Genomic DNA, 18,640 nt, shown 5'->3' on the forward strand with positions numbered 1-18,640 from the left:
ATGAGCTCTCCAAGGTATCACTCAGTAGGTTCATCAGTCATTATCTAATCATTAAAACACTGCCACTTCTCACTCTCAAGCTGCCCACCCAGAGCTGCCCATGTGAGAGGCAGTGGGGCTGGGGGCTCAGACATGGAATGCTGGGCCTTGCGGCTTGATTTGGGGTCACATTTGAGACCCTGGTTTTTCATCTACATGGTGTTTTGTCTACATGGTATTTCTCCTGGGGACTAGTGTCATGAAGGTCTGTAAAAGAGGCCCTTCTGTGATCTTTTTTTCCTTGTAGATCCAGAATATTTCGAAAGAGACCTGAGGCTGCCTTTTTGTGGGTCACACGACTATGAACTTGGCCAGGGTCTGACAGTTGGACATTTAGTGGGGTCTGGGTGTTGGGGTTATAGCTAGGAGAGGCTAATGCACCTTGCTCACCGTAAGCTGCCCAGGGGCCCTGCGGACTAACCTAGCTTGTGTCTTGTAGATATTTGGCTTCTTGGCAACAGCGACCTACGCAGTGAACACATTCCTGGCCGTGCAGAAGTGGAGGGTCAGCCTCCGGCAGCAGAGCACCAATGACTACATCCGTGCCCGTACTGAGTCCAGAGACGTGGACAGCCGGCCCGAGATCCAGCGCTTGGACACGTGAAGACGCATTGGAGTCTTCTTCCCTCTAGTTCTTGTGCCCGTCCTTTCAATCAAGTTTTTCTTTCCCTCATCACATCCGATTATCATGTGACTAAGTTGAATTTTGTCCTCCTTGGTAACAGTTCATTCTGGGAAAGGGTTTTCATGGTAGCCCTGATGGTGGGTGCAGGAGGTGGGGGACCCCGTGCTCAGCCTTTCACACAGAGGTGGTGGGAGGGGCCTGCCCCCCACCCCCATCCTCTGGTTTGGTGGCCGTGGGAGCCACTGTCCTTGCGGGCTGTCGTGTCCACTTTACTGTCCCTGAGCTTAGGCTTCATGGCTAACTCTGAGCCACCCCTTCAAATGTATTCGTGATGAGTCAGGACTTTGGATTAAATGGGGGCTACTAGGAGGGGAAAAAACAAATATCAAGGAGTGAAACTATGGTTGGAACAGTGGGTCAGCAGTGATTTCTGGGCGACCCTCATTGAGGCCCTGGATGTGCTTTGTATCGCCGCCAGGATGCCCTTCTGCCTATTGTTTTCCGTGCCTGGGGACACCGGGACCCCAGCATGAGCATGGAAAACCAGGTGTGACACCAAGGGTCTCGGCGGTGGGTGTGCCTGCTGGGTGCTTTGCTGGCTCTGGGCTTTATGGAGGTGGGGGAGGCTGGCATCCTCTTGGCTGGGCTCCAGGGCACTGCTGACCTTTAGGAGGTCACCATCTGTTTCCTACCCTGCTGAGACGTCCCTGGAATCATCTTCCTGAATCCCAGAGGCTCCTCCAAGAATACGAGGACCATCTTGTTTTCTAGTTTCCTACCTTCCCTGAATACGCCGAGGCCGGACTGCAGATTTTCTGTCATCTTACCTTCTCAGATAAAAGCCACAGAAGAAATAGTCTGTTCCACCAGCCCGGACCCTTGCCCATTTGCTGGCCTCACGGACCTCTGTTTCCAGGGTATGCGCTGATTTTCAAACGCCTGAGAAGAGTTCTAGAGTGAATTCTGAGTGGCTCCGTCTAGGATTTGAAAACTACTTGAATCTGCATCACGATACCCCCTTTCACTGATCTTTCGGAGGGCGACGACCCTGTACCTCAGGGTCATAACTATGAACGTCGATCTTGGAGGCTGTCGGGGAACATTCTAGTTACATAAGGTTTTGTATGAATTCTCGATAAAGTGAAGATTATTGTGGTGACTAAGTTACACAAGCCCCTGCGATGCTGTAGTTTTTTGTTTTTTTCTGTTGGAGACTAATTGTTTTTCTCTTACAGAAAATTTGTTTTTACATGTCGGGTTTTCACTCTTTGAACTGTCCTTAATGTTTACAAACCTCACTCTTAACTCTAATATTTTGTGTTTCGCCCTCACCAAGGAAAAGAACCCTCACTGCTGGTGGGAAGATTTTGCATTAATGAGGAGAGTCCCCAGGATCTTGTGTTAGTGAGCACTTACTGCTTCAGCAGTGGGCAGTGTCATGAGAGAGGGGGTCTCGGGGAGCAGAGCCTGTGTGAGAAATATCCAGCCCTGCACAGGCTGGCATTGCCTTCTGCAGAGGGGAGCAGCGTACGATTTCCTGCGTGGGTGGCTTCGTCAGGTAGCACTGCTTGGCTGGGGACCCTGCAGGAAATGGTACTGTGCCGTCTCTGAACGGTCAGGGTCAGGGCTCCCTGAACTGAACATCCTGTACAACTCAAGTTCCTTTCTAGGGCCGTGACCCAGGCCACCTGTTCAAGCCCTTGGTCTGGTCAGAGACCCAGCTTGTCTGGGGGTAACCTCCCACTGTCCCCACCTAGTGCAGCCAGGCCTGGTCACGGCAGGTCTGACTGAGCCCTCTTCCCATGGATGTTGTGAGGCAGTACAAAGCAGGCTTCATAAACCTCATACCTATTATGTGTAGTGACTTTTGAGGAGATTATGACATCTGGATTTTATCTGTTCATTTTATATATTTATTTTGCATTTGTGGAGTGTATATGCTTCTTCAAAATGGGGCTCATTGCCCTCTGAGAGTTCCATTTAAAAACAGGGTACGAAGACTCAGTCTTGCATCAAATGGGGCCCACTTGGAAGGACCACCCTGAACTTAATCAGAAATCTCCTTCTGGGATTCATATTACTTGGCCTCAATAAAAAGCTGCCTTTGAAGTGAGATTGGAAAAAAGAAGACTCTTCAGGCGAGGGTTGTTGCCCAAGTTTTTCCAAGTCACTTCAATAAAACCGGTTTATCATCTGGTTGAAAGGAGTCTGTTGGTATCCTGAGGATGTGTTGTCAGCTGCAAGGAACAGTTCTGAAGCCCATTGAAGTTGTACACGCTGACAGATGATAAAAAGTGATGACACCTTGTGCCGTAGGCCACTTAGGAATTAATTTACATCTTAGTGTTAGAATCTTGGAATTATTTATATCCCTGTAACTATTTAATGTCCTTTGTGCCATGAGGCTCTCCCATGGTTTTTGTAAATATATTTCTTTATATTTAATTAGCTCCCAGTATAGCCAAAAGCGACCGGATGTGCTGATTGGCGTACTGTAGAGCCATCAGTCTTGTCATGTGGTGAGCAGGAAGGAGGGAATGTGGTTGTCTAGTGTGACTGGGAAGACACACATTTTCTTTATGTTGTTTCTGTGAACGAACAGACAATCTAAATTTGGGGAAACTTAAAAGGGCTTTTTTTTTTTTTTTCAAATTGAAATAAGCTTATTTTTGCATTTAACAGTTGTAATATGGACCAGTGTCAGTTTGGTTTGGGGAATTTTTAAGACTGAGGCAATCTTAGTGTTTTTTAATTTAATGGTGGGATGATATTGGCATTCACAGTTGATGCCCAACTTGTATACATTTGAATTTGCTTCTGGAGACTGGATGGTTGAAACCCTCAAGCGTTTGGTGGAACCTCTGGTGGTTTTAGATGGATGCAAACACTGATGTCTTCAGAGAAAGTTTATCCTGCCATTGATCTGGTTGATGTGGTATTTTTTCTTTTCTCTGTTTCTCCTTTACCCTCCCTTCACATTGCCGAAGACATGGCAGGGGGGTGGGGTACTTACCCCTTTCATACAGAGAGATTCCAGTCACGAGAGCCTAAAGATACTTGTCAGCTCTATATAAAGCCGGGGAAGGCACAGGCAGTTACAGATTAAAACCTCATAGCAGAAGTTCTATTTGAAGTAAAGGAAACAGATTTTCACTCTGCAGCAAGTCATTCAAGAGGGACTACCTTTGCCCACAGAAAGGCAAGAATGTTGATGCATGCTCAGTCCCAATATCCATGTCTTTCTTGGCAGTTTGAACCAAAGTGCCAATGTGGATGGAGCCCAGGTTGGCTGCAAGGAAGCCAGGGACCCAGTCTGGTTCTGGGGGCTTGGCTCTGGGAAGAGGATGTCACCCCCTACCCTTTGGGCACCATCACTGTCCCTTGGCTAAAGGCTCATTCCTGTGGGCAGGCATGGAGTGCGTCTGACCCCACTCCAAGTCAGAGGCTTCTTGAGAGAGCTTGGTGACTCAGTTGGAAACATTCCTAGTCTTTCAAAGTTTGCAGTTTCATTCTCCTTTCTTTGAGGCTTTCTGAGTGATTCAGTCTTGGGTTGAGCCACCGGCGGCCTCTGAGGAGATAAAGCACTAACTCTGGTCTGCACATGTATGTGAGTTCCTACTTGCAGCAAATGACCCTTGAATACCCCCTCCATGTGCCGTGTGTGTGTGGCCCAAGCTCACCTTTTCTCATAGACTCACCTGTGCTGTTTGGGAAGGAACCCCTCACCTCTCCATGTGTTTAAGAGGTGGACCAAGTTCCTAATCTCGGGCTGTGCAGGATTTTCTGTGGGCTGTTCTTAGACTCTGCCCTAACAGAGACAACGCGTGGCCACTTGAGTGATTCTGGGAGGCAGTGACGCTGTAAGTGGGTCCCGGTGTGCCACCCATGTTCCAAACAAAGCAACCATGAAGTCTTTGTGCCAAGGCCCGATAGTCATTTTTCCACATGTGGTTTACAGGAAAACATGACACTGAGCAGATAGCAAAAGGCGAAAACAACTCAGCTGAGGGCTGTTTCTAAACTGATTGTCCCAACCACATAAAAAATTGCTTCCTGCTCTAGTGACTGCCATTCATGAGTGAGGTCTCCAGACACGTTTCTAGCTCCTGGTGAAGTGTGCAGAACCCATGGGCTCTCTTATTTCATCAGCACCCACTCCCAGGACCAGCTCAGTGACAGCTGATGAGGAGGGAGCAGGGGCGGGTCTGGGAGGTGAGAGGAGAGAGAAGGATGCCCAGACCGTCTGCTGTGGGCCTGTCGAGAGCACTGGACATGGTTACCCACCCAGGCTGTACTTGGTTAACTACCTTCCTGTCCTCTTTGGAAAAGCAAGGTCTTGTATTCTGGAACCCACTTGAGAGCGGGAGCCATATATGGGGACCAGCGTGCCTGGGCGCTGCTGGGCTCTTTATGTGAGTTTGGGAACTCACAGGTGTGGACAGGTGACTCAGGTTCTGATCTGGGGGCCCCCTCAGAGCGGACGCAGACCTAACACCGCCTGCCTTGAGCCGTGTAAACCTTCCTGGCTCTTTGTAAAATCTCCCATTTCTTCTCTCCTCAGCAGATATAGCTGAAATCATAACTGTCTGGTTGAGAAGGTAATTGGCAATCTTTGTGGCTCTTTACATTTCTTTTATTTAGAAACTGTTTCTGCCCTCAATATCTGTTAGATCTAGAAGAATTTTTTTTCTCAAAGTTGAATGTTTGTTTAGTTTTTCTTCGTACCAGTAAATGGCATTTATATACATATAGGCTTGAAACTCCCTTCTTTGGTTTAGATTATATTTTCATTTGGATGTAATTTCTCAGCCTTGGGGATTTATTTTTTCCTTTCTTGTTTTTATTATTCTGTAAACATTAAAAAAAAAATTACCTGCCAGCCCGCTGAGTCTAAATCAGTGGCAGTTTGCCTGAAGTTTAGTTTATGGATCCTTGAGTCATGTATCTTTTTCACAGGGTTAGTTTGTTGTCTAGGTTTTATTCCGAGACTTCAGTCCAGGTGGCTTGCTGTCTGGACACCCTGGCGTGTCGCGTCTCCTTCGGGATGCATTCTCCACAGGGCAGAGAGCCCTCAAGAAGGGGTTAATAGCCTGGACTCTAGTGAGCTACATCAGAACTTTCATTTAGAGTAGGACCTTGTCTCAAATGACCTTAATCAGCTTTGCTGGCAGGATTAGGGTGAGGCCCGAAGTTTCTTTTCACCATTGCACCTCAGAAGAGAGAACGTGTGACACAATTGATTTGACGAGGGTTTGTACGGGATTCAGTAGTAATCTGAAACTGTCCAATTTGAGTAATCTTGGGAGGATGCTGCTAAAACCCAGTAGGAAGTGCCCCTTTTATCAGGACAGCCACCTGAAGGAACGGTCAGGAAGCGAGGACAGTGTGGGGGCCTGGTGCCCAGGCAGGCAGGGCCGCGTCTGCCTGCTTCCCTTTGTGGCCCATTTTGCTTTCCTGCCTTTTCCAGAATCGACTTTGCAAGTTTCAGGACTTTGCTCTCAGTCTCTACAGATGTGAGGAAGACAGATACTCGGGGCTTGGAGGGAAAACTGACTGGTCCAAGGCCTCCTGGGGGAGCTCAAGGGTGGACACCTGTGCACCTCCCCCATCCCCCCAGGACTGGCCCAGGCCCAAGGCCTCACTTGTTCCCAACTCTGTCACTCCGTAACCAACAAGTTTTCAAACCCTGCCTCATGATGAAACTGACGTACGGGGATAAAACCAGTGCTTTTCCTAAGCAATAAGAGAATGCTAGGGGGCGAAAGCTATTTGTATATGTTGAAATTTGTAGGGGTTCAGCAACCCATGGCAAAAACACTTAGCTATTTATTACAAGTATGACTGTATTTTCTCCTTTTCCCAAAGTAGGTAATTATGTCTTTGTATATTTTAAGACAAATAATAATCACTTCACCTTCGGTGCCTTCCGTGTGTCAGTCACATAAACACTCCCGTCAATCATGGAATTGAAAGAGATGTACATTTGGTTAAACAAGATAACACTATTTTTGTAGCATGATTTTAGATCGTGTCCTTTTAAAATTGCTTTCAGCAATGCTAGTTTTGAGGTTCGGTCGTTTTCCCTTTAAAACTTCATTCTGTATTTTTAAAAAGAAAAAAAAAAAATCCAACCCCTCAGCTCTCCCTGTCTCTTCTCTGCTGCTTTCTCCTCGACATCTCGTTCCCGCTTACTTAAACAGTCTGAGAGTAAGAGTATATTTCTGTGAAATAGTTATTAATCAGTATAACTGCATTTGGCATTTTTTTTACCCACTTGTTACTTCTGAACAGCCACTGCTCCCCTCAAATGGTAAGAGGAAAGTGGTTCCATAAGAACAGAACATTCTCGGTGCTCTGACTTCCCCTTCTTTGGGTCTGAAACGGTGACAAGCCCTTTCCCAGTGGCTGCCTGTCTTCCAGATCCGCTCAGGCCTTCTTCCTCCTTGGCCACCAGCTTCCCTCTGCCCACGTGAGACGTCCTGGGGCAGGAGTGGGAGTGGGGACTCTGCTGGTCTGGGGTTCTTCTTCCACTTGGATCTCTGATTGGTTCACGGATGCCCTGGATAGGTTTGATGGCCCTTTCTGGTTTCCAGCCCAAACATACTAGATTCCGTGCTGTGACGAGCTTGATGGAGACACAGATGACCTTTTGCTTGCCTGCCCTGCAGGACTGAGTTATGTCTGGTCAAGAGAAATCTTGAGGAACTAGCTGAGTCCATTTAAAATGAAGGAATGGGTTTATTGAAACATAATTTTTTTTTTTCCTGCTTTGAAGTGTCAGACAGAATGTGTCATTATTTTCTAACAAAGGAAGACGAGTCAGATGACTGATAATTCCCATGTGACTACTCTGGTACTTGGCCCAGTGGTACTTGGGGGAGGGGCAATGTTAATTTAATAACTACTACACTTTGCTTCTTAACAGTCTATTTCCTTTAACAGTGGAGATGCAGCTGTGGGGTGAGCTGAGGTGATGTGTGTTCGGCGAACTTCAGTTTATGCTATTGGTCGGTCCAAGCTCCCATCCTGGCTTTTGAGGCTGGTGTGGGCACCACCCAGCTCCCACCAGCCCATTTGACTATCCATTCAGTGGTTTGGGGGACCCAGAGCCTTTGCTCCTGTTGGTTTATTCCTGACAGCCTACAAAGCCTCACACTGCCCTCAGTTTTCCCCCTTTATTTCTTTTGAAGGACCAATTTTTTCACGGTACTTGTCCTGATTGTTTTCATAGTGTTCAAATCCGTATTTTTGTATGTAGAGGGAAATAATTTTCTCAACACTAATCGCTAATAAATATTGTATTAAATTGTCATGAAGGAGTTCTTGTTTAATAAACGGACGTGTAAAAACGGTATCGTCTCTTCACTCTGCCTTGCTCCCACCCCTTGAAAGCCTGTGGCCCAGATCCTGAAACAGGCCTGTGAGGTGGGGGCCAAACAGCCACAGTGGGGGCTGTTAACCAGTGGCTTGGCCAGGGCTGGCAAGGTGGAGCCACTTCCAGCAGCCTGTTGGCTTTTGCAGGTTCTACTTTCATCCATGTTTTCAGAACACATTACATATTGTGTGAAAAGCTGGGGCAGAGTACCTTGATCTTTCCCATCACCTGGGCCAAGACACTGACTCACTGTGGGATTGTTAGCTTGATGTGAGAAGCTGAGACCCTGGGCCTCTCGTGGAGACCTGATCAAGTCACCGAACCTTCCGTCAGACTCCAGGACTACGACAGGATCACATGAGTAAAGAGCCCACACGAAGATGCCTGGCAGGGAGCAAGTGTGCGGGCATCGCTGCTGTAACCTGCAGATGCAGGAGCCACGTGCGGGGACCACTCCGTGCTGATGCATCACCTGACAGCATTGTTCTGGGTGTGTAAGGTTTTTATCAAACACACACACTCCAAGCAGGAAGACAGTCTGGTTTAATCCATGATGGCTTTTTTCAGGATAGGAGATTCACATGCAAGAGAAGACTACAAATGCCCAAAATATGGGTCCAGAACTCTGGCTCATTCACAAGGTCTCTTGGGTCACAGGAAATGCCACTGAAGAAGCTGCTTTTGTGTTTAAACAAAAACATGTAAAGTTACAAAATCCTATTGAAGATATATGCACAGCATAAGGTCCTTAGGTGAACACAGAAGGCACGTCTCACCCCTCATGTGGGTCAGGTGTCCAGAAGTACATTGTCCTGAGGGCCTGGGAGCCGCTCACCAGCTGACGGCCCCAGGAAAGAGGGCTGGGCTGGGCCTGCCCAGCTGCCCCAGGCGCTGTCGCTGCCACTTGTCATTTGGAGCCCTCAATCTTTTGGACCTGGTAAGCTAGTCTACGAGCTTTGCTTTGAAACAGTCGTACACCCAGAATAGGCAGGTCACCTGAAGTCATGGTCTCCAAAAGTGTGAGGTGGGCAATGGGCCCTACTCTCCTAAGTCACAGGGTTAAGGCTAGTTTTCTCCCTGCTTCAGGAATGAAGAGGGAACTGGTGCTCCTTGAACAAAAGAATTTTTGGAAGGATCGTTCTTGACAAGGTGCCTGGCATGAGCAGGGGCCCCAGCCACAGACGGAAACCACTGGGGCCCAGGGCTTGGCCCTGTGGCGGTCTTTATCTTGCTTCTCTCCCCACACCCGCCACAGCATGAAGGGCCCCCTGTGATGGGCTAACAGGGTTCCATCTGCTCTGTCCCCCGTGCTTATTTTTGGCAGAGAGTTTAAAGGGCTTACGGTCGGGGCAGAAATGAGAAGAGGCGGAATATTCACAATGCCCTCACAGCAGAGAGGCTGGACAGTGCTAAGCCAAGGGTTGCCATTGTGTATATGGGGGCTCAGGAATGTGGCTTGGGGCTGTAAGGAGGCCTGCTCCGTCAGCAGCTCCCACTGCTGCTAGAGAAGTCACAGCCCCCCTCCCCACAGGCTTCTCTGGCCACACTCTGGCCAGCCTGGTCAAAAAGTGCGGGAGCGGAGGCCTGTGTGGCTCAGGTGCCAGGGCAGGGCAGGTCTTCAGTCGGAATCAGAGTCGGAATTCTCTTCTGAAAGGAAAGCAGAGAGGACGCTTGGCAGGAGTTCTGGGGCCCGTGGTACCTGAGAGCCGACTCCAGGGAGGCGCTGTCAGCTGGAACCCTGGGCTCAGGCCACAACAGCTGATGGTCTGCTTGGTGTGGGGACTGTGAGTGCCTGGGATCCTCTAGGCTGCAGCAGAAGGGAGGTGGGGGACCCAGATGCCCCTTCCTCTGGGACCCCAGGCCCTCCCAAATCTGCCTGGCTGTTCTCACTGCAGGTGGCAGGCTTGTATATCTGCCCCACCCCCCGCCCCCCAGCCTGCAGTGGGGCTGGTTGTTGTCCGAGAAACTAAAACATACTGGAAAAGCAGGAAGCTTGTTTTTAGCCATTTCAGCCTCCCCTGCCCCAGGAGTTTCAATGTCACCTGCCTGGGGACAGCAGGCCCTCAGTGGAAAGATGCCCTGCGAAAGCCCCCCTTGTCTCTGTCCAGGGCATGACCACCTGTTCCAGAGAAACACCTCACCTGGACGGGGGCACCTGCCTTTATAGTCTGTTGTCCTCATTCCCCCTACCCCATTTATTTTGCCCCCACACTCCTACACATCTATCAAAATCCAGCTCGAGGGTCACCTCCACAGCCTCCAAGCTGGCCCGCAGGATGGGCGCTCCCTCAGCTGCTTCATCTCCACCTCTGTGAGCTCTCGTTTTGCTGTTAGAGTTGATGTCAACTTGGGTTCCTCCTGCTCCCTGTTCACGCCGTGCGTATACACCACCACTCTGTCTCTGGGTCTGACTCCTGCCCTTTCAGTTCCCTGAGGGCAGGTAGTTAGCCTGCCCATCTGCACATCCCTAGGGCTCACCGAGTGTTTGGGTAAACAGATGCTGACAGAAGGGCTGGGAGGGATCGGGGACACCAGGCTTGCGGGGAGGAATTGTGCTGAGCCAAACATCCGATTTACTCAATTGCAGGGAGCTGACATCTGTCTGTTCATTTAAAGCCTGCCTGGGGGTTTGGAGAGGAACAGGCAGGTAAACAGCTTGGGCCCTCCATCCCAGGTCAACTCCTGGGCTTCCCTGCATTTCCGTGTTGGAGCCTCTACTGCCTCTCCAGGTCCCGCCCCTCTGGGCAGGGACCTCTGTCTCCTCTGATGGCCTCCCTGGGCAGGAGAGCCCCGGGCTGCGGCTGAGGAAGCCCTGAGAGATCAAAAGCTCCAAACTGGCTTGGTCCCTCTGGGCATGTCCCTCAAGGGCCCCCCTGTGCTGCACACATGCACCCCAAAGATGTGACGTGTTGGTATGGGTGCTGTCCGGGATGGAAAAACAAGCCATTCAGCTTGCAGGTTTTTTCTTTCTTTTTAAGTCAGGTAATGGCACAACAGCCATTCTGAGTGGAGGAGGCCAGAAAGCCTGTGGCACTTTTCCCTGGATATAAAAAATATCCATCCTTGGATAAAACAAACCCGAACTGCCCTGTATTTGCCTAGGTGCTGTGGATAAAAACTTGGCTTGCTGCTCTTTAAGCTGGGGGGCAGACACGACTGGAGACTAGGGGGCTACTCTGGGACTGGTGGTCACTCTGCAGCTCAGTGGACAGCATCCAGGAGTGGTCTCATAAGGCGAGGAGGGGCCAGGTGTGCCCTCAGCGTGCCCTTCCTGGAGAGGCCAAACAAAGCCCCAGAGAACCGTGTGTTCCCCGGAGGGGACCAGTTTTATCATCAGTGCCACATGAAGAGATGCTAGAACCAGGCTATGAACACATTTCCTGCCCACGGGGGGAGAGGAAATGCTCTTACTCCAGCCTTAAACTAGCCAAGGGCCTCCAAGGGAGGGCAGGGTCCCCGCAGCGACCGTCCCAGGTGATGAGCCCGGTTCTCTGGTGGAACCCACAGGGTGGCCACCCACCTTCTGCCTTGTCAGCTGTGGTCTCGTGTGCGGAGTCCCCTTGTTTGAGGAATTTGGCCACGTCGTTAAAGATCAGGTAGAAGTCAATGGCAAACACGATGGTGGCAAAGAAGCCAAACACCTGTGGGAGACGGGTGGGGCAGATGCCACGTGTCAGCAGGAGCAGGGAGCCTGGGAATGGGGAAGGCCGCCCCGGGCAGCTGTCGCCCCGTCCCCACAGCTTGTCTTCATCCGCTTGGATAAGCAGCTCAGAATGGCGGGCACAGACCCCTCCTGTTAATGCCAGATAGGCAATCGAGCTGTTAATTTGGTTTGGCCAACAGCCTTTCCAAATTCTGGGCAGAGTCAGCCTTCAACCAGAGGACTGTGGCATTGCTGAGATCCACAATGAAAGGCCAGGATACCTCAGCAGAACTGGACTGTGCCCAAGGAGCCAGGAGGGGTACCCACTTAGGAGCGGGGTGAATGAGAGTGGGGCACTCCCCTTCCCAGAGGCTGGGGAGCAACTCACCCCGGCTGCTTTGGAAGCCCCATCTGGGTATTTGGCCACGGCTGTGATGGAGATGGCGAAGTAGATGAGGGCCGCTGTGACACAGCGGAGGAAGTCCTGGGGAGACAGGGCTGCAGTCACATGGCTGTGAGCTCCCTGGCGTGGGGCACACAGCATGGGAAGGCGGCCACGGGGAGCTGAGGCAGGAGACAGGGGCTCAGAAGGGCAGTGTGTGCCAAGGACAGGGCTGGAATCCCACTGTCAGATCCGGGACGTTGGCGGGGCCCCCAGACCAGCATCCACACACTCCCCTTCCAGGCCCCACCTGCACGCCCTGGTCCTCCTCCAACCTCTACTCCTGCCCTGTCCAGATGCCTCCTGCCTGCCATTCCCTGACAGGTGGACGAGAGGGTATGGACCAGGCTGCAGCCCACCCTGTGGCCTGGCCCGGATGCAGATCGCCTCATCTGGTGGGAGGGAGAAGTTGGAAACCTCGTCACCCGCTCCCTCTGGCTCTCCAGTAGCGAGATCTGGTCATCGGTCCTGCTTTGCCACATGCTCGTGGCAGATCCGTTTATGTGCCATGGTTTGCACCTACTGATTCCTAAAATGGGGACAGGGGAGAAAGCTGAAGACCAGGGTTCAAGTGTTTCAAGTGTACCTTTGCTGTCCCTTCTGACTCATTTCATACAGCAAAGTCCAGGGTGGGTTTCTGGGCCTTCCCAGATGATAAAATGAGTTGCCAGATGGCTGAGATCTGGGGGAACCCTGCAAGTCCTCAGTTAACCCGCCCTGCCCCTTATGGAAATGGCTAGAATTCCTGCGGCTGAGGCTCATTCCGAAAGGCGCAGCTGGGAGCACCAGCGCCACCTGATGGCTAAGGGTGAGAATGCCATCTGGGTTCACAGCCTCACAGAGGGACCCTGGAGGCCCAGGAGGCGGGCAACCTGCTCTGGGTCCCCTGGCAGCTGCATTGTGAGGCCTGGATCATTCGAGGCCAGGCCTACCCAACAGGTTCCAACTAGCTGCAAACAGCTCCGGTGACTTGAAGGGAGGGTGAGGGCCAGCCAACCCCTTCCTCCTGGGGCCCCAGCCCTCACCATCATGGGCCAGCACAAGCCCTGCCACTTGTCATTCAGCTGCATGGCATCAGCAAAGAGGAAGCAGAGGGCCAGCAGGAACTCCAGCAGGGGCGCCGTGAGGAAGGCAGATGCTGAGGACGCCACATAGCAGACGAAGATGATGAACGAAAGACCCTGGGAGGCGAGGGAGGGAGAGGTCAGGGCCCGTGCACAGCCCCACCCTGCAGGCAGGAAGAGCGGTGGCTCCAGCAGGGAGTGCCCTGCCCAGTTCTGCAGCTGCAGGATTAGAACCCACACGGTGAGTGCTGCCCCCAGTGCCTCTGGGCATGGCCCTGCCCCCAGACTCAGGCTAGCTCCCTGCCAGGACCCAATGAGGAAGCCCCAGCTTCTCACGGCGTCCAGTCCCCCAGAAGGCTACCTCCCAGCCGCCCACCCCGAGGCTCTGTGGCAGAACCCACCCAACCCAGACAGTGCTCCATAGGGAAGAATCAAACCTACACCCTCTCAAAGACAGTCAACTAAGCAAGAGCCAGTTTCAGAAAATTACACCCAAAACCCAAGATCTGTGCTTTTCAATGAATGAAGAATTTACATGAAAAACAGGACACAAATCTGGCACTTTAGTTAATAATATGCCTGCTGAAGTATTCAAGAGTTGAAATGTACCGATATCTGCAATTTACTTTGGATGCCCCCAAAATAAAAGGGATTGGACTCCCCAGGTGGTACAGTGGATAAGAATCTGCCTGCCAGTGCAGGGGACACTGGTTCGATCCCTGGTCCAGGAAGACTCCACATGTCAAGGAGTAACTGAGCCTGTGTGTGCTGCAATTACTGAAGCCCATGCACCAAGAACCTGTGCTCCAGCAGCAAAACCACAATAAGAAGCCCAAGCACCACAACGAGTAGCCTCTGCTCGCCACAACTAGAGAAAGCCGGCGAGCAGCAACAAAGCCCCAGTACAAACAAAAATAAATTATAAAAACGTTAAGAAAATGGATTGACGGGCAGAGAGATATGTGAGAGGGGCTTCCCTGATAGCTCAGTTGGTAAATAATCCACCTGAAATGCAGGAGACCCCAGTTTGATTCCTGGGTTGGGAAGATCTGCTGGAGAAGGGATGGATAGGCTACCCACTAGAGTATTCTTGGGCTTCCCTTGTGGTTCAGCTGGTAAAGAATTTGCCTGCAATGTGGGAGATCTGGGTTCGATCCCTGCGTTGGGAAGATCCCCTGGAGAAGGTAACGGCTACTCACTCCAGTATTCTGGCCTGGAGAATGCCATGGACTATATATAATCCATGGGGTCGCAAACAGTCAGCCAGGTTTCAAAGAGATATGAGAGAAAGTAAGTAGCAAATAAGGCAATGTGTTACCAAATGTATAATTGGTGGGCATGTTTTTGCTGTATATTTTCAAATTTTCATAATAAGGAAAAAACATCCAGAGGGAGAGGGAGTGGTGACACTGCCACTGCATGCCCTGCTGCATCACTGGTCCAGCCTTTGTGAAAGGAGGGGCAAGGTGTCATGAGGAATTGATTGAAATGTTTTCTGCAGCCTTGGCAACTGACGCTGGAGGATGCCAAGGCCCGCTAGTTCTGCAGACGTGTACTGGGAAGGGCAGACGGGGCTGATGGGGCTGTTCACAGGGCCAGGGCCTGACGAGGCTCGTGAGAGCTCCTCACCACCACCCGTGCACCCAGTGCCGTTCGCCGCCCACTTTGCAGATGAGAATAGTGAGATTCAGAGAATGAAGTGGCTTGCTCAGTGTCATACAGCTAATAAAAGGGCATCAGAATTTGAACTGTGGTCTGGCTGACTCCACATGTGGAGTTCTTAAGCAATCCTGCTCCGTGGTTGCTGGCCCTTTTCCGTCCTGGTTTCGGTCACTCTGGCTGGCTTTGAGCACGTCCATGGCTGAGTAGCTCAGAGCGGGGCCGTGGGGCCCGGGAGGGATGACACCCAAATGGCCCACAGGGGGCACCATGGTGATTTCAGACGAATGAGCTGCAGAGCATGGCGTCTGCTCTGAACATGACAACGGAGGTAGCTGAGCCCAGCTTGAACAGATGGGAAACTAAGGCACAGAGGTGTGCTGAGAGGCTGCTCCAGCCTCCCAAGAAGACAAGGCCACGGGACCGTGGCCCAACCCTGTCCTCTACTTCCTGTGCCAAAGGCTATTATCTGTGGCCCTCATTTTCCTTTCCCCTACCCCCAGAGCCTGATTCTGGGGATCCCCCTTTTGATTCTGTTCCTCATTCCCCGGATTCCTGGTGGCAACTTCCTCCCCCTTCCTGCCCATGTCAGCCTCCCACTTGCTTGGGCCTGGGGGCAGCCAGAGGTGAGCCGAGGAGGCAGGGGTGATCTCAGCTGGCTGCCCTTGCCTTCAGCGCCCATCCCTCATCCCTTCTTCCTCCCCTCTTCATCCACCTGGGCCTAGGATCTTGGTGCCCAGTTTTGCCGAAGGCCACCCCTCCTCCACCCATGAGGAGGGCCTGAGTCGGGTGTGTTTGGGGTCCCTTCAGTGGGCCTTGGACTCAAGGTTTCTCTCCACAAATGTGGCTCCTATCAGTCTGCAAAGTGGCCAACCAGGAGGTGACTCCCAGCAGTGTGAGCTGAGTCCTGGATCTGGGTGCCTCATGTGGGGTGTTGGACAGGTGCCGGCCTTGTGACCTCTGAGCTGACCCCAGAGGCAGAGGAGGTGGTAGGACCAACGCCTGCCATCTGCCCCCTGGGAGCCCAAAAGAGACGTGGGGACAGAGTCCTCCTCCCTCTGATCCCTGCTGTTCTCAACCACACCGTCACCTGACCCGCAACTGATCCGGGTCAAATCCCCTAGACGCTGGGGCCTCAACTTTCCCGTCTGCAAAGTGGGAATAATGACAGGGGTATCAAATTGCTGGAGATCCAAGTAACAAGTGCTTCTGTCTCATCCCACCTCCCCGCTAGGCGTCTTCCTTCCCTTCCCTCCCCTCCACGGAGGCCCAGCTCCAACCTCCAACCCCACTGGCCAACAGTGCGAGGGATTTTCAGAGTGTCCGGAAGACAAAGGGCTGACGGGGCTGGGTGAGGGGTGCGGGAAGAAGGAAGGAGCTCAGCGGGGGTGGGTCGGCTGGGGCTGGATCCCAGCGAGGGCGGGGAAGAGGGAGATGAAGTCATCGCCCCCGGCAGCCCCTCCGCAGTCTGGGTGGGGGTAGGCTCCCGCGCGCCCCCCAACCTTGTGGCCCGGGCCTCACCCAATCCCGGGGGGTCGCCCCTCCCGGCTGGCGGGACTCCACTCTGGCTTCCGCCCAGCAGCCCGAGGCCGGGTCGGTCCTCCCTGCGCCCGAGGAAGCGAGCCAAGGAGCAGTGGGCCCACCCCGGGTCGCCAAGGGCCGATGCCTCCCGGGCCCGGCCGGGGCGTGGCGGGAGGTTTTGCGGAGCAGGGTGCCCGTGAGGGAGGCCCGAAGATGCGAGGGCGCAGCCCGTCCCAGAGGCCCGGAGAGGGCGGAGGCGCCGGAGGTCACACAGCGCCGGGCTGCGCCCCGGGGTCCGGCCGCCGCGTCGGTGAGCCCCCTCCCCGGGCTCCCCTGCGGCCCGCGCGCGGCTTCAGCTTCAACGAACCCATCCCGAACGAGACAAGCTTGCCCGACTCAGCCCAACTCCGCGGGCCGGCGAGCGAGGCCGGCGGACGGCGGCGCCCCCAGCCCCACGCCCGGGGGCTGCAGGCGGGGGCGGCGGCTGGCGGCTGCTCCGCCCGGGGCCGGGGGCGCCGCACTCACCGTCTCCGCCAGCAGGAGGCGGCCTTTGAGCGAGCAGAGGAAGGCGCGCGCCGGCAGGAGGGCACGCAGCCCGGGAAGGGCCGCGCTGGGCTGCGAGCGGCCGGTGGGCGCGGGCTCCGGGTCGGGCTCCGGGTCTGGGGGCCACATGGCGGCGGCGGCCGAGGCTGAGGCCGGCCTCGCTCCCTCTCAGCCTGCACCCGGAGGGAAGCGGAAACCCCGACTGTGCGGAAGGAGCGCGCGGCCAGCCTCGCCGGGCGCGGGGCGCATCCCGGCCGCCCCGCCCCGCCCCTCCTCCCTCCCTGCGCGCTCCTCGCCTCCTCGCTGCGCCCTCCTCCCTGCGCCCGCCCCCTCCTCCCCGCTCCCCTCTTCCGCCCGCCTTCCCCCTGCGCCGCCCCTCCTACCCCGCGAACCTGCAGCCCGCGCTGGCCGGGGGCTTCCGCAGACCCCCCGCCTTCTCCCCTCACCCCTGTCCTGGCGGCCGGAGAGCTTCTCCTTGCCGCCCTCAGCACTCCGTCGGAGCTCTCAAACCACCCCTCCTTGCCCAGAAGATCGTCGGCTTTCGCTGCCTCCCGTCTAACTTCCTGCCCATGCGTGCTGGGGACCCGGGAACTTAGGCCTTCAAAGAGCGAGCCCACTCTCTTGTCTTCCAGCGGCTTTGACCCCCGCGGTCAGCTCCCTGCCGCACTCCCTCTCTCTCCGCTGGCCACCCCACCCCTCTTTGGCCTGCCCAGCCTCCTGGAGTTTCTTCTTTGGCTGCCCCAGCCCTGGTTTCGGCACCCCGCCCCCCCAACACACACACACACACACAGACACACTCACACGCATCTTCAACCTGGGAGGACTCCCATACTTAGACCTCGGAGCCCCAGCGCCTACACAACACACACATGTCTCCATGGAGTTCAGTGTGACCAAGATCCCGCCCAAGACATTCTTAATACGCCTGAGCCTCTGCAATGGGCAGTGCCAATTGCCCTTCTACCCCTAAGAGCCAGTGACCCGCCCATCTTCACCTCCTAAAGCTTTCTTCTATCTGTGTCCACGTCTTAACCACCACAGCCTCCACTAGACTTCAGACAACTCCTGTCTCCTGTCCTGGACTGTTGTGAGGGTGTCTTTTTCTTTTCTTTTTTACTTTTTTGGCGTATGGGATCTTAGTTCCACGCCCAGGGATTAAACCTGCACCCCCTGCATTGGAAAGCAGAGTCTTAACCGCTGGACCATCAGTCCTGGGAGGGTGCCTTTAGGGGGCCTCTCTGCTTCCTCTCTTGGCAGACAGAGGGATTCTTAAGTCATCCATCACAGTTGCTTCCATTCTCCTCACCTGCAAAGACCTTGATAGCTTCCCATCTTGCTTAGAGTCTTGGTAGAGAGTAAAAACAGCCCCTTGCTACCCTTTCCTCTGTCTCTCCCGCCTGTAGAGCTGATTATCTCCTCCATGCTGCTTCTTGCAAAGGGATCTTTGTAAATGCTGACCCCTCTGCCTGGAATCAGATAACAAGGAAGAGAAATGTTATCTGATTAACTCCTCTTTATTCTTCTGTGATCATAACCACATTGTCACTGTCTCAAAGGAGACTTCCGGACCTTCCCAGCTAGGTAAGAGTCATTGAGTCATTCATTTATTCATTCCACACCAGTGCTAGAAGCCCAAGAGGCAGGGAAACCCCAGATTTGTTTGAAGGGGCAGGGTGGGTGGGTAAACACTAAAGGTGTCCAGAGAATCCTGAGTAAGATGATTCTTGGT

At 53.4% G+C, this 18,640-nt stretch overlaps 2 protein-coding genes across 2 annotated transcripts in view; one reads left to right on the forward strand and one right to left on the reverse strand.

Moving 5' to 3' along the window:
* The window catches only part of CMTM4 (CKLF like MARVEL transmembrane domain containing 4), a 75,770-nt gene extending 67,757 nt beyond the window's left edge, over positions 1–8,013 (forward strand). The window contains exon 4 of the mRNA XM_055412615.2: positions 479–8,013. Coding sequence (XP_055268590.1) covers positions 479–643 — 165 coding nt within the window. The 3' untranslated portion in view covers positions 644–8,013. The remainder of the gene's footprint in view (positions 1–478) is intronic.
* Positions 8,014–8,565: 552 nt separating this feature from the next.
* Positions 8,566–17,172, reverse strand: CMTM3 (CKLF like MARVEL transmembrane domain containing 3). Its single transcript, XM_055412616.2, has 5 exons — positions 16,894–17,172; positions 13,150–13,305; positions 12,071–12,166; positions 11,560–11,680; positions 8,566–9,686 (listed from the first exon to the last, which is right to left on the reverse strand). The coding sequence occupies exons 1-5, from the start codon at positions 17,038–17,040 to the stop codon at positions 9,658–9,660; spliced, it is 549 nt and encodes a 182-aa protein (XP_055268591.2). The 5' UTR covers positions 17,041–17,172; the 3' UTR covers positions 8,566–9,657.
* Positions 17,173–18,640: the final 1,468 nt, after the last annotated feature.

Source organism: Moschus berezovskii, chromosome 22, assembly GCF_049115385.1.
Source record: "Moschus berezovskii isolate FMDL1 chromosome 22, NW_MosBer_1.0, whole genome shotgun sequence".
Classification (NCBI taxonomy): Eukaryota; Metazoa; Chordata; class Mammalia; order Artiodactyla; family Moschidae; genus Moschus; species Moschus berezovskii.

Coding starts and splice junctions, on each gene's coding strand:
- CMTM3 (XM_055412616.2), bottom strand. CDS start 17,040: ATGTGGCCCCCAGACCCGGAGCCCGACCCGGAGCCCGCGCCCACCGGC. Junction 12,167..13,149: donor GCTTGTGCTGGCCCATGATG/GTGAGGGCTGGG, acceptor CTGTCTCCCCAG/GACTTCCTCCGCTGTGTCAC. Junction 11,681..12,070: donor GGGCTTCCAAAGCAGCCGGG/GTGAGTTGCTCC, acceptor CGTCTCCCACAG/GTGTTTGGCTTCTTTGCCAC.